The 11,709-nt window shown below is 41.9% G+C and overlaps 1 protein-coding gene across 9 annotated transcripts in view; it reads left to right on the plus strand.

Annotated features, from left to right (window-relative positions):
* CUNH2orf42 (chromosome unknown C2orf42 homolog) overlaps positions 1-11,356 on the plus strand; it is a 36,008-nt gene extending 24,652 nt beyond the window's left edge. For 8 of the 9 annotated variants that reach the window (XM_021714645.1, XM_008062376.2, XM_008062378.2 and 5 more), the window contains 4 exons: positions 388-495; positions 1,444-1,544; positions 2,958-3,120; positions 10,684-11,350. In XM_021714645.1, coding sequence (XP_021570320.1) covers positions 388-495; positions 1,444-1,544; positions 2,958-3,120; positions 10,684-10,892 — 581 coding nt within the window. In that variant the 3' untranslated portion in view covers positions 10,893-11,350. Of the gene's footprint in view, positions 1-387; positions 496-1,443; positions 1,545-2,957; positions 3,121-10,683 lie in introns of all 9 variants that reach the window. The other variant, XM_021714643.1, reaches the window with a different exon arrangement.
* Positions 11,357-11,709: the final 353 nt, after the last annotated feature.

Here is an 11,709-nt window from a genome sequence, read left to right on the forward strand (position 1 = left end):
AATAGCGCATGCCTGTAATTCCGGCTACTTGGAAGGCTGAGGCGGAAGGATCGCTAGAGCCCAGCAGGTCGAGGCTGAGGTGGCCGGGAGCAGCCACTGCACTCCAGTCTGGGCGACAGAGTGAGACTCCAACTCAAAAAAAAAGAAAAAAATGAAAAGTTATCCTTGGTGGATGACAAGAGTCCACTGTGCTATTTATGATTGCAAGGGATCAAGAGTAGGGCTGATGACAATGCTTGGCTCACAGAGGTCAATCAAAGCCTTCTTATGGCCTCTCTATACAGGATATTTTTAGTCATCATTGCCCCTCAGTTCCTTTTCTTCCACCTTTCCCTGCACATGAAAGTCCAGAGTTTCTTTACATGAATTTCTTCTTATTTCCCATAGGCAAACCAGAACCACTGGTGTTCCACATTCCTCAGTCCTTTTTTGATGCTCTGCAACAGAGAATTTCTATAGGAAGTGCAAAAAAACGGCTCCCCAACTCTACCACAGGTATGAGATTTTTCTGCAGGAATAGTGATAGATGTTTTGAATGTAAAGAATTATGATTAGAAAATTATCACTGTGGAATTCTCAGTGTTGGACTTCCATTCACATGCTTGAAGCAGGAAGCCTTCCATAATCAGCATGTCAGTTATCCATGTTCATATCAGTTGGTTGACCACATTTCTGCCAAGTCCTATTATATGTTTGCCCTTAGAATTTCTTTTTAAGGCCGAGATCAGTGGCTCAGCCTATAATCCCAGCACTTTGGGAGGCTGAGGTGAGTGGACTGCCTGAGCCTGCGGGTTCAAGACCAGCCCCGGCAACTTGGCGAGACCTCTTCTCTACAATAAATAAAAAATTAGCCAGGTATAGTAGCTCATGCCTGTAGTTCTGGCTTCTTGGAAGGCTGAGGCGGAAGGATCACTAGAGTCCAGCAGGTTGACACTGGGGTGGCCGTGAGTGTGCCATGGCACTCCAGCCTGGGCGACAGAGTAAGAGACTTCACCTCAAAAAAAAATGATAATAATTTCTTTTTAAAAGTGTTGAGATTCTAGGTCGGGTGCTTGGCTCACACCTGTAATCTCAGCATCTTGAGAGGCCAAGGTGGGAGGACTGCTTGAGCCCAAGAATTCGAGACCAGCCTGGGCAACTTAGCAAGACCCATCTCTACAAAAAAATAAAACAATTAGCTGGGCATGGTGGCACACACCTATAATCCCAGCTACTCAGGAGGCTCACTAGAACCCAGGAGGTCAAGGCTATGGTAAGCCATGATAATGCACTGCACTCCAAGCTGGGTGACAGAGTAAGACCCCAACTCAAAAAAAAAAGTGCTGAGAGTCTATAAGGAAATAATAGCACTGCACTGAACTCTTTAGAAATTGGGTAACAAATACAGTGAAAGAAAATGTTATTTTTTTGGTAGTCTAATTTTATCCCTTTTTTACATTGAAGCTTTTGTTCGGAAAGATGCCTTGCCACTGGGAACCTTTTCCAAGTACACGTGGCATATCACTAATATCCTGCAAGTTAAACAAATCTTAGATACCCCAGAGGTAAGAGTTTCTTTCTTTAGTAGTGGGAGAGTGCCAAGGGAAAGAGAGGGAAGCAAGGGCAAGGGGGTGTGCCTGCACCAGCTCCTTGAGTTACAGGCACCAAAGAGTTCCTTTTTTTCATGCTAAGAGATTATTCAGAAACATCCCTGGCTTTTTAGTTCTGACTCTGATTTTAATGAGTATTCCCTGTGCCTTGAAAAACGTTAAATTGGAGTACGCTTTTTCTCTGCCTTTGGCCTCAGAAAGCAAGACATTGTTTCTTCTTTTCTTGTAAATTAAATAATGATCCCCTAGTAGCTATAATGAGCCCTAGACTTAACTGGTGGGCAGCTAGAAAGTATATAAATAATTTGAGATGATAAGCTATTTGTGAAGTCTGTAGCTCCAGCACAATTAAACCCTCCTCCCCAAACTGCAGTTTTGTTCTCATCAGAGAAATGACAATTATCGTTCTCTTTTACCAGGAAAACACTAGACATTTTTAAGCATTTTTTTTTTAGCAGATCCTGAAAATTCAAGAAGGATTTTGCTTTCCTATGGTAATGGAATAGTATAGAATATTCAGCATAATGTAATTTGATAGAGTAAGATTAGCTTAATTGCAAGGCATTACCATGATCAGGAAAAAAAGAAGTTGTTTGGTAGTCACAGAACTTACTTGCAAACCTTAGAAAAGGCCTCTGTTGACACTAAAGGCACTTGAGGAACTCTTTTAAATGCAGGATGTCACAGAGCCATATGCAGGATGTCACAGAGCCATGGGACATACCTGGAATGGGTGGCATTCAGGGAGGCACTGAAACAACCCAGTGCAAAGGCAAGTGGGGAGGAGTGCTAATGACTGCTGAGCTTTTGTCTTTGGGTGTTATCTATCTACATCACCTTATTTAACCTCCCAGCCATGCACTGGTATCAACTGCAGATGAGAAAAATGGGCTCTGAAAAGTTCACTAACTTGCTCTGGGTCACCATAGAATTTCCTTTCAAGTCCAGTCTGACTTGGTCTCAAGGACAGTGTGAAGCATACAGGATGTGAGGTGAGTTATAGGTATCATTGACAGAATCCTTAGGAGAAGAATGCTGCTAGCAGAGCAGTAGAGGAAGGAATAAAACTAATTTCAGAGCAGATCTGGGCCAGTAGTAGTCATGGAGCCATGAAGATGTTAGAGATTCAGTTGGAGTATGGCTTAGCTGGAGTTGAAATTAAGGTTATAGAGGAAAAAGGAAAGCCATGAATGATGTAAGGGAGGAAAAGCAGATTTGTTGATAGGATTTAAAAATGGGGAAGTTGTAATTAATGTGAATATACTTAACAAGCAAGAAGGACTAATAAAAGATCTGTTGTCACCCAAGTATTTGTCTACTTTGAAAGTTTTATGTTTGTCACCTTTCTTGGTAATGTCTCATGTCCAGATGCCCTTGGAAATCACCCGTAGCTTTATCCAGAACCGAGATGGGACTTACGAGCTGTTTAAATGCCCTAAAGTGGAAGTAGAGAGCATAGCAGAAACCTATGGTCGTATAGAAAAGCAACCAGTGCTGCGACCCTTGGAATTAAAAACTTTTCTCAAAGTTGGTAAGTGAACCTCAACAGTGCATCTTCTTTGAAGGTCAACTTATATACAGTATGGTCCACTATCTGAAGCTTTGGATCTTGACCTTAAACAAAGAAGACACATTGATTCATATTGTAATGGCTATCATGGGACACGGTGATTTGTTTCACTTAAGCTAGTGCTTTCAGAATGAAATTACAGAAGTACATGTTCATTACAGAGAAATCATCCATTTCTTTATAGAGCATAAAGAAAAAAAAACCACCTATAATCCCACCCCCCAATAGACAGCATCACCTTTCAGATTTTGGCATATGCACTTTTAGACTTTTTTCTGTGCATGACAAGTTTCCAAAACATATGATCATACTTATGCTTCACTACTTTTCTAGTTTTTTGTTTTTTGTTTTTTTTTGAGTTGTAGTCTCACTCTGTTGCCCAGGCTGGAGTACAGTGGCACGCTCACAGTCACCGCAGATTCGACCTGCTGGGCTGCTGGGCTCAGGTGATCCTTCCACCTCAGCCTTCTAACTCACTACAGGAACGTGCCACCACGCCCGGCCTATTTTTTGATTTATTGTAGACAGGAGGTCTCGCCAAGTTGCCCAGAACCTGTGGGCTCAGGCAATCCTCTCACCTCGGTCTCGAACCTGTGGGCTCAGGCAATCCTCTCACCTCGGCCTCCCAAAGTGTTGGGCTTATAGGTGTGAGCCACCACGCCCAGCCTACTTTTCTACTTTTTCCATTTAATGATATTCATGAACCACTTTCCATATCTATCTTCAATTTAAAAAAAAATAGAAGCAGGGTTTTTCTGGTCACCCAGGCTGGAGTGCAGTGACATGAACATAGCTCACTGTAACCTCAAACCCCTGGCCTCAAGTAATCATCCTGCCTCAGCCTCCCAAAGTGCTGGAATTACAGGCATGAACCACCACAACAAACCCAATGTTATTTTTTAAGCTAATTTTTTTTATTGTTGTAAGATATACATAACAGAAAATTTGCCATTCTAATCATTTTTAAGTATATAGTTATCTGTCATTAAGTACATTCACACGGTTATATAGCGATCTCCACCATTCATCTCCAGAACTTTTTCATCTTCCGCAACTGGAACTCTGTACCTGTTAAGTGATAACTCCCCAGTCCTGCCTCCCCCAGCTGCTGGCAACCACCATTCTTTCAAATCTGAATCTGAGTACTCTAGCTACCTCATACAAGTGAAATCATACAATACTTATCCTTTTGTGACTGACGTATTTCACTTAGCATAAAGTCTCCAAGATTCATTTATGTTGTAGCATGTGTCAAAATGTCCTTTTTGAGGCTGAATAATATTCCAGTGTATGTATATACCACTTTTTGTTTAACCATTCTTCTGTGATGGACAGTTGGGTTGCTTCTACCTTTTGGCTATTATGAATACACTGTTATTTTTAACAGCTGCATAAAATTCATTTATTAGAGCGCCAATAATAATAAACTCACTATTTGTTTCAAACTTTTTGCTATTAATAAAAGGTGTAATTAACTTCCTTTGAGATAAACTTTTGTATCCTTAATTATTTCCTAACTTATTTATGATATTCTCTGGGATATACAGCGCAATGGCTAGCAGAGCAGTAGAGGAAAGAATAAAACTGATTGTATTCTTTTGGAATAAAGTCCTAAAAGTAATATTGGAGGGTTAAAGATTATGTACATTTTTAAGTCTTTGATTTTTGTCAAACTGTTCTCTAGAAAGATTGTAGTATTTATAGAATCTACTCCTGCTAGCCATGTATGGAATAGATTCTTTTAATCTTTGTTGATTTGATAGGCAAAAAATATTATGTCGCTCTTTTAATTTATATTCCTTCCATACTAATGAGGGGAAATTTTTCATACTAGTCATTTGTATTTGATGAACTGCTTTTTCTTTGTCTATTTCGTTTGTTTGTGACAGCGTCTTGCTCTGTCACCTAGGCTGAGTGCAGTGGCACAATCATAGCTCACTGCAGTCTCGAACTCATAGGCTCAAGGATCCCCAGTAGCTAGGACTTCAGGTATACACCACTACACCCAACTGATTTTTTAAAAAAATTTTGTAGGCATGGGGTCTCACTATTTTTCCCAGGTTGGTCTTGAACTCTTGGGCTTAACTGATCCTCCCACCTCAGCCTCCCAAGTAGCTGGAACCCCATCTGGGCCTCTCTGTTTTTAATTGGAGTATTTGCATAATAGCAGTAATAATGACAACAATTATAACAAGCAGCACTTAACGATTTATGGTGCTTTGTGCTGGGTATAATTTGAGGTGCTTTGCATGCATTTATGGATTTAATGCTCATCAACCCACTGAAAGGCAGATTTTGTGATCCCTATCTGGAGACTAAAAAACTGAGGTGAACATAGGTGCAGCTGCCCAGGGTTACACAGCTGGCAAGTGGTGGAGCTGAGCCTAAAGCAGTTTTCCACTGACTAGACTAGAAGCCCTTCCAGGCAGCAAACTGTCACTCTCGTTGGTCACTGTACTCCAAGTGGCGCAGTTCCTAGTTCATCATAAATGAATGAATGAAGCCATGCTGGCTAGATTTTTAATTATTTTCGTTTTGTCGTCCTTCTAGTGGGCTCCTTTTGTTTCTCTAATTGTGCGTTTATTCTTCCAGGAAAAATTTAGAATTCATAATAATGTTTTCAAATTCTTATGACTGTATTCTTAGGGTTTTGTTTTTTGGGTTTTTTGTTTGCTGCTCTGATGAATGGGGTATCTATCATGTTTCTAACTTGTTGTTGCCGGTGTATGGAAACCTCTTGGTTTTAGTATACTTAATTGCAAATTGGGACTGGGTATGATGGCTCAGTATATAATCCTAGCACTTTGGGAGGCCAAGGTAGGAACATTGCCTGAGCCCAGGAGTCCGAGACCAGCCTGGGTAGCATATGGAGAGCCCCTCTTTACAAGTAATGTTGTAAAATTTAGTTACATGTGTTAGCATGCTCCTATATCACTACATAGTGAGAAGGCTGAGGCAGGAGGATTGTTTGAGGCCAGGATTTCGAGGTTGCAGTGAGCTGTGATTGCACCACTGCAATCCAGCCTAGGTGGTATGGGGGGGGAATCAGCACCCTTGATGAAGTCCTAGTAGTGTTAATAGTAAATCAGTTGTTTCCCTGCAGCTTCTGGGAAACCAGCAATATCACCTGAAAAATAATGATCATTTTGTTTTCTATCAAACATTTACATCTCATTTTTTTATTGATAAGTCAGCTCAGATTTCAAGAGCAACAATGAATAAAAGCAAATAGCCATGCTTTTCCGAATCTAGTAAAAACTTCTCCAGTGTAGCATTTCCCAGCTATCTTTAAAAAGAGATAGTAATAGCCAGGCTCAGTGGCTCAGCCTGTAATCCCGCGCCTTTGGGAGGCTGAGGTGAGTGGATTGCCTGAGCCCGCGGGTTCGAGACCCGCCTGGGCAACTTGGCGAGACCTCATCTCTACAATAAATCAAAAAAATTAGCCGGGCACGGTAGCGCACGCCTGTAGTTCCAGCTACTTGGAAGGCTGAGACGGAAGGATCGCCGGAGCCCCCAGCAGGTCGAGGCTGCGGTGGCCGCTTTCCAGTCTGGGCGACAGAGTGAGACTCCAACTCAAAAAAAAAAAAAAAAGAGATAGTAATAATCTGTGGAAAAAAATTCTATGGTCAAGTTAAGTTTGAGAAATGCTACTTTTTTTTTAATGGTAAGACCCTTGACTGTAAGATGCTCAGTTGATTTACTAATAGCGTTTTTGGTAGGAAAAGAAACTTTGTCATATGAAAACTGTTCTGGCTTTAAGATACAAGGGGCACCAAAAAACATCTGGAATTATCTTTTGGAGGGCAGGCCCCTTGTAGTACAGACTTCCCCCACTAGATAAGTGCTCTAGGAATCCATTGACATCAGTGTGCCAGCTAGCATTGTTGTGAGAGAGTGTGTTTGACTTCAGTGAATTTTTTTTTTTTTTTAGACGTTCTTTTGGTGTGTTTGCCCATTTCATGATAGGTGATTTATGAGTATACCTGCCCACCCCACACTGAGTGTTCAGCAGTTTTTGACTAAAAATGGCATAATACCTGTGCCCTACCCTCACTATTCACCTGCTCTCACCCCTTGTTTCCCCAGATGAAAAAAGTCAGCCTGTAATCCTGCGCCTTTGGGTGGCTGAGGTGAGTGGATTGCCTGAGCCCGCGGGTTCGAGACCCGCCCGGGCAGCAAGACCTCATCTCTACAATAAATCAAAAAATCAGCATGGTAGCGCCCACCTGTAGTTCCGGCTACTCGGAAGGCTGAGGCGGAAGGATCGCCAGAGCCCAGCAGGTCGAGGCTGCGGTGGCCGGGAGCGGCCACTGCACTCCAGTCTGGGCGACAGAGTGTGACTCTGACTCAAAAAAAAAAAAAGTCAGCTGTGGAAAAGGTGAAACAAAAAACAGTAGAGGTACTAAAAGCCATCAAAATTGACAAGTTCAAAAACCATTTTGAGCAGTGGAAAGTGTCTCGATACGTGTGGTACATCAAACAGAGAGTACTTTGAAGGTGACTAAAGTTTAAACATGTAAAAATAAATATACAATTTTTTATAAATAAATTCTGGGTTTTTTGGGGTTCCACCCATATATTCAGATTTCAGAAAATGTTACAGTTGGAGTAGGGAGGCAGTAGGGAGTAGTGTCTTATAATGTAATGTATCTCTCTTGGAAATTTGTCCTATAAATTTGCTTTTTTTTTTTTTTGAGTTGGAGTCTCTGTCATCCAAACTGGAGTGCAGTGGCCACTCCCGGCCACCGCAGCCTCAACCTGCTGGGCTCCGGCGATCCTTCAGCCTCAGCCTTCCAAGTAGCTGGAACTACAGGCATGCGCTACCACACCCAGCTGATTTTTGATTTATTGTAGAGATGAGGTCTCGCCGCCCAGGCGGGTCTCGAACCTGCGGGCTCAGACAATCCACTCACCTCAGCCTCATTAACATTTCATAGAATACTTTTCTGGGAAAAGCTGCTGTATGTTTCACTGTTAAATAGTGGGCCAATGGTTATGGATTTCATATAAATTTTTTATTATTTTAAGGACATACTCTCATAGTTTATTAAGCATCTTTATTAGGAACCAATATTAAATGTTATAGCATGCCTTTTTACCATCTTTGAGGTTTAATTTTTTGACCTATTAGTGCAATTAATTTCATTAATAGCTTTTTTTTTTTTTGAGTTGGAGTCTGGAGTGCAGTGGCGCACTCACGGCCACCCCAACAACGACCCGCTGGGCTCCAACAATCCTTCCACCTCAGCCTTCCAAGTAGCTGGAACTACAGGTGCATGCTACCACACCCAGCTAATTTTTTTATTTTATTGTTGAGAGGAGTTCTCGCCAAGGTGCCTGGGCTGGTCTCGAACCCTTGAACTCAGGCAATCCATTCGCCTCCGCCTCTCAAAGACCTGGGATTAAAGGCTGAGCCACCGAGCCCAACCTATAGCTTTCTAATATTGAAGTCATCTTGCATTTCTGGAATAAATCCTGCTTGGTCTTGTTTTCTATATATATATATTCTATTTGCTTATATTTGCTTAAGAATTTTGATTGTCTCTTCAATAAGTGATAACTGCTTACAGTTTCTTTTTTTGGAGGCTATATTTTCTGGTCTTTGCCCAGTATTATTACAAGTGACACCAGCTGTCTCATTTTTGTTTTTGTTTTTTTAATATGTTTGCCATCTTTTTAAGATTCCCAGCATTTAGTTTCCCAGGGTTTCTCCTATCTCGTTCTCTCACCTGTGTCGCTTTATTTGTGCAGCCTGCACCTTCCAGAATACATTCTGCCACTGCCAGTCAGCTTTAATCATGCACCTGCCCTCCCCCAAAGTCCTTTTCTGCAGTCATCAAAAATGCAGGCAAATGGGTGGGGAGAGGTATGTGTCAGGCTTTTTAGAGGACAGGAAGTGGGGCTGCGTATTTGCTCCATTGTACAAGCACTAGCCAGGGCACAAGTGGTGGGAGGGACCAGGTATCTTTCTACCCTTTTCCACCCAGGCTCTCTTTAGGAAGGAAAGCTGGGATGCGCTGTGGCTGAAGTAGGTTTCTCTCCATTTGTCTCCACCTGTTTCATATTTACTCCCAGATGCCACCATTGGTCTTAGTGTTCATTAACTGAGTTTTCAGCTTTTTCTGTGCCTTCATTATATTTAAGTGAAAAGTTAGTGGTAGCAGCTCTGTGAGGCTTCATGGCATTTGAAATGGAAGCTAGAAAATGTTTAAGACAAACAAGAGCCAGGTAACACCTAACATTGATATACTGTAGCTAAAAGAAACGAAACCACACCAACCCACAAGGTTATTAGTCTGAGAAGGTGGAAGCTTTATCATCATATAAGTGATGTCTTGGTCACTATGAGAAGGAAATGAGCAAAAAAAGTGGAGGGAAGGAATTTAGAAGGGGTAATTGGGGCAAAGTGGAATAAGTGAATAATAAATAAAGTCAGAGGTAAGTAGTGCTGACAGAAAAAGGTAGATACATCATTAGTTAGGATCTTTCTCCTCTATCCTTGTTTTATGTTTACTTTTTTGTCTGAGTTGGAGTTGCACCCTGTCGCCCAGGTTGGAGTACAGTGGCACGCTCACGGCCACCGCAGCCTCTGCCTTCAGGCGATTGATCCTTCCAACACAGCCTTCCAAGTAGCTGGGACTACAGGCGTATGCCACCACACCTGGCTAATTTGATATACTGTAGAAATGAGGTCTCGCCATGTTGCCCAGTTGGCCTCAAACCCATGGAAGCCTTCATTCATTTAAATGACAGAAGTTACTGAATCTGAATTTTTTTGGATCAAATCTTCCACCTGATTGTCGCTGTGGCCACAGCATCAGTAAGAAAGAAGTAACATTATTAAATATATATGTGTTTCCAGCTACTTGGAAGGCTGAGGTGGAAGGATCACCGGAGCCCAGCAGGTCAAGGCTGCAGTGACCAGGAGCGTGCCACTGCACTCCAAGTCTGTGCGACAGAGTGACACTCCAACTCAAAAAAATATATATATATGTATATATGTGTGTATGTGTATATATATATATATATATATATATGTTTTAACTTCCTGATGATCAGGAAATCTGACACCCCAATCACCACCAAATTTCTATACCCGACATAGGTTTTTTATTTTTTTTTTGAGTTGGAGTCTCACTCTGTCACCCAGACTGGAGTGCAGTGGCCGCTCCCGGCCACCGCAGCCTCAACCTACTGGGCTCCAGCGATCCTTCTGCCTCAGCCTCCCGAGTTGCCGGAATTACAGGCACACGCTACCATGCCCGGTAATTTTTTATTTATTGTAGAGATGAGGTCTCACCAAGTTGCCCAGGCAAGTCTCCAACCCATAGGCTCAGGCAATCCATTCACCTCAGCCTCCCTAGGCATGGGATTACAGGCTGAGCCACCGAGCCCGGCTCCGACATAGCCTTCTGAATATCAAAGCTGAGGATACTGTTCTAAATTCAGGAAACTTCTTGCTTTTAGGAACACCCATTAGAGTCAGGTGAGTTTTACTAATAGTGTTCCTTTTTTTTTCTTTAGGCAACACTTCCCCAGATCAGAAGGAGCCAACACCATTCATCATTGAATGGATCCCAGATATCCTTCCCCAGTCCAAGATTGGCGAGCTGCGGATCAAGTTTGAATATGGTCACCACCGGAACGGGCACGTGGCAGAGTTCCAAGACCCGCGGCCCCCCCTGGACCAGCCCTTGGAACTGGCCCCTTTGACCGCTATCACTTTCCCTTGAGGCAAAACAAGAGAGCCTTTTGCTGCTAAATTTGCACATCCTCACCCCCTGACAACTTTAAATACTAGTTAGGCACTTTGCCCTGTTTCTTAGCAAACTGCTCTTAGCTAAGATGCAAATTATCAGCGCTTTCAAGTGGATTCTGTTGAAGAAAATCTCTTGTAAATCGCCTTTCGGAGCTGCTGTGTACGGTCCTCGTTATCCATTGGGCAGTATTTCAGGCTAGAGTTTTAAAATGAACAAAAAGAAAACCAGCTCATTTTCCTTCCTCACCTTTGGAGTTTATTTCAACCTTTTTCTAATCCTCAAAGGAGTGAGCAGCACCCAGCCTTACACCAACAGTGTTAGAAAATTAGGAATACCCTGTTTGGGGCAGAATGTTAAGAACCATCCTGGCAAAGTCCCAGCCATACTCTTTATTCTGTTCTCAAATAAAGCACAGTGTCACTAGTTTTTCCAAATTATATCTCGTATTGGCCTGATTATAAAATTATAAACTTTTTTGGGAATTTAGCTGATAGAGAAATGAGAAAAACAGATCTGAGTATCAAGGAAATGTTGACATATCAAACTAATGCTTGTAATTGCTTATTTGCTTGGTATTTTATTTCCTTATTTATTCTCCAAAAAGGCTAACAGCTGGTAAAATTTAGTTTCTGTTTCTGAGTTTGTGGATCACAGAATGGAGATACAAAAACACAGAGATATAAGCCTGTCTTTAAGGAGGAAAGAAGGGAATGAATATTTACAACATGCCTACAACATGCCAGGCACTTCCAGTTACATTCTCACTTAATCTTTTTTTTTTTTTTTTTTT

Source organism: Carlito syrichta, unplaced genomic scaffold (genome assembly GCF_000164805.1).
Source record: "Carlito syrichta isolate Samal-C Ts95f unplaced genomic scaffold, Tarsius_syrichta-2.0.1 Scaffold305689, whole genome shotgun sequence".
NCBI lineage: Eukaryota > Metazoa > Chordata > Mammalia > Primates > Tarsiidae > Carlito > Carlito syrichta.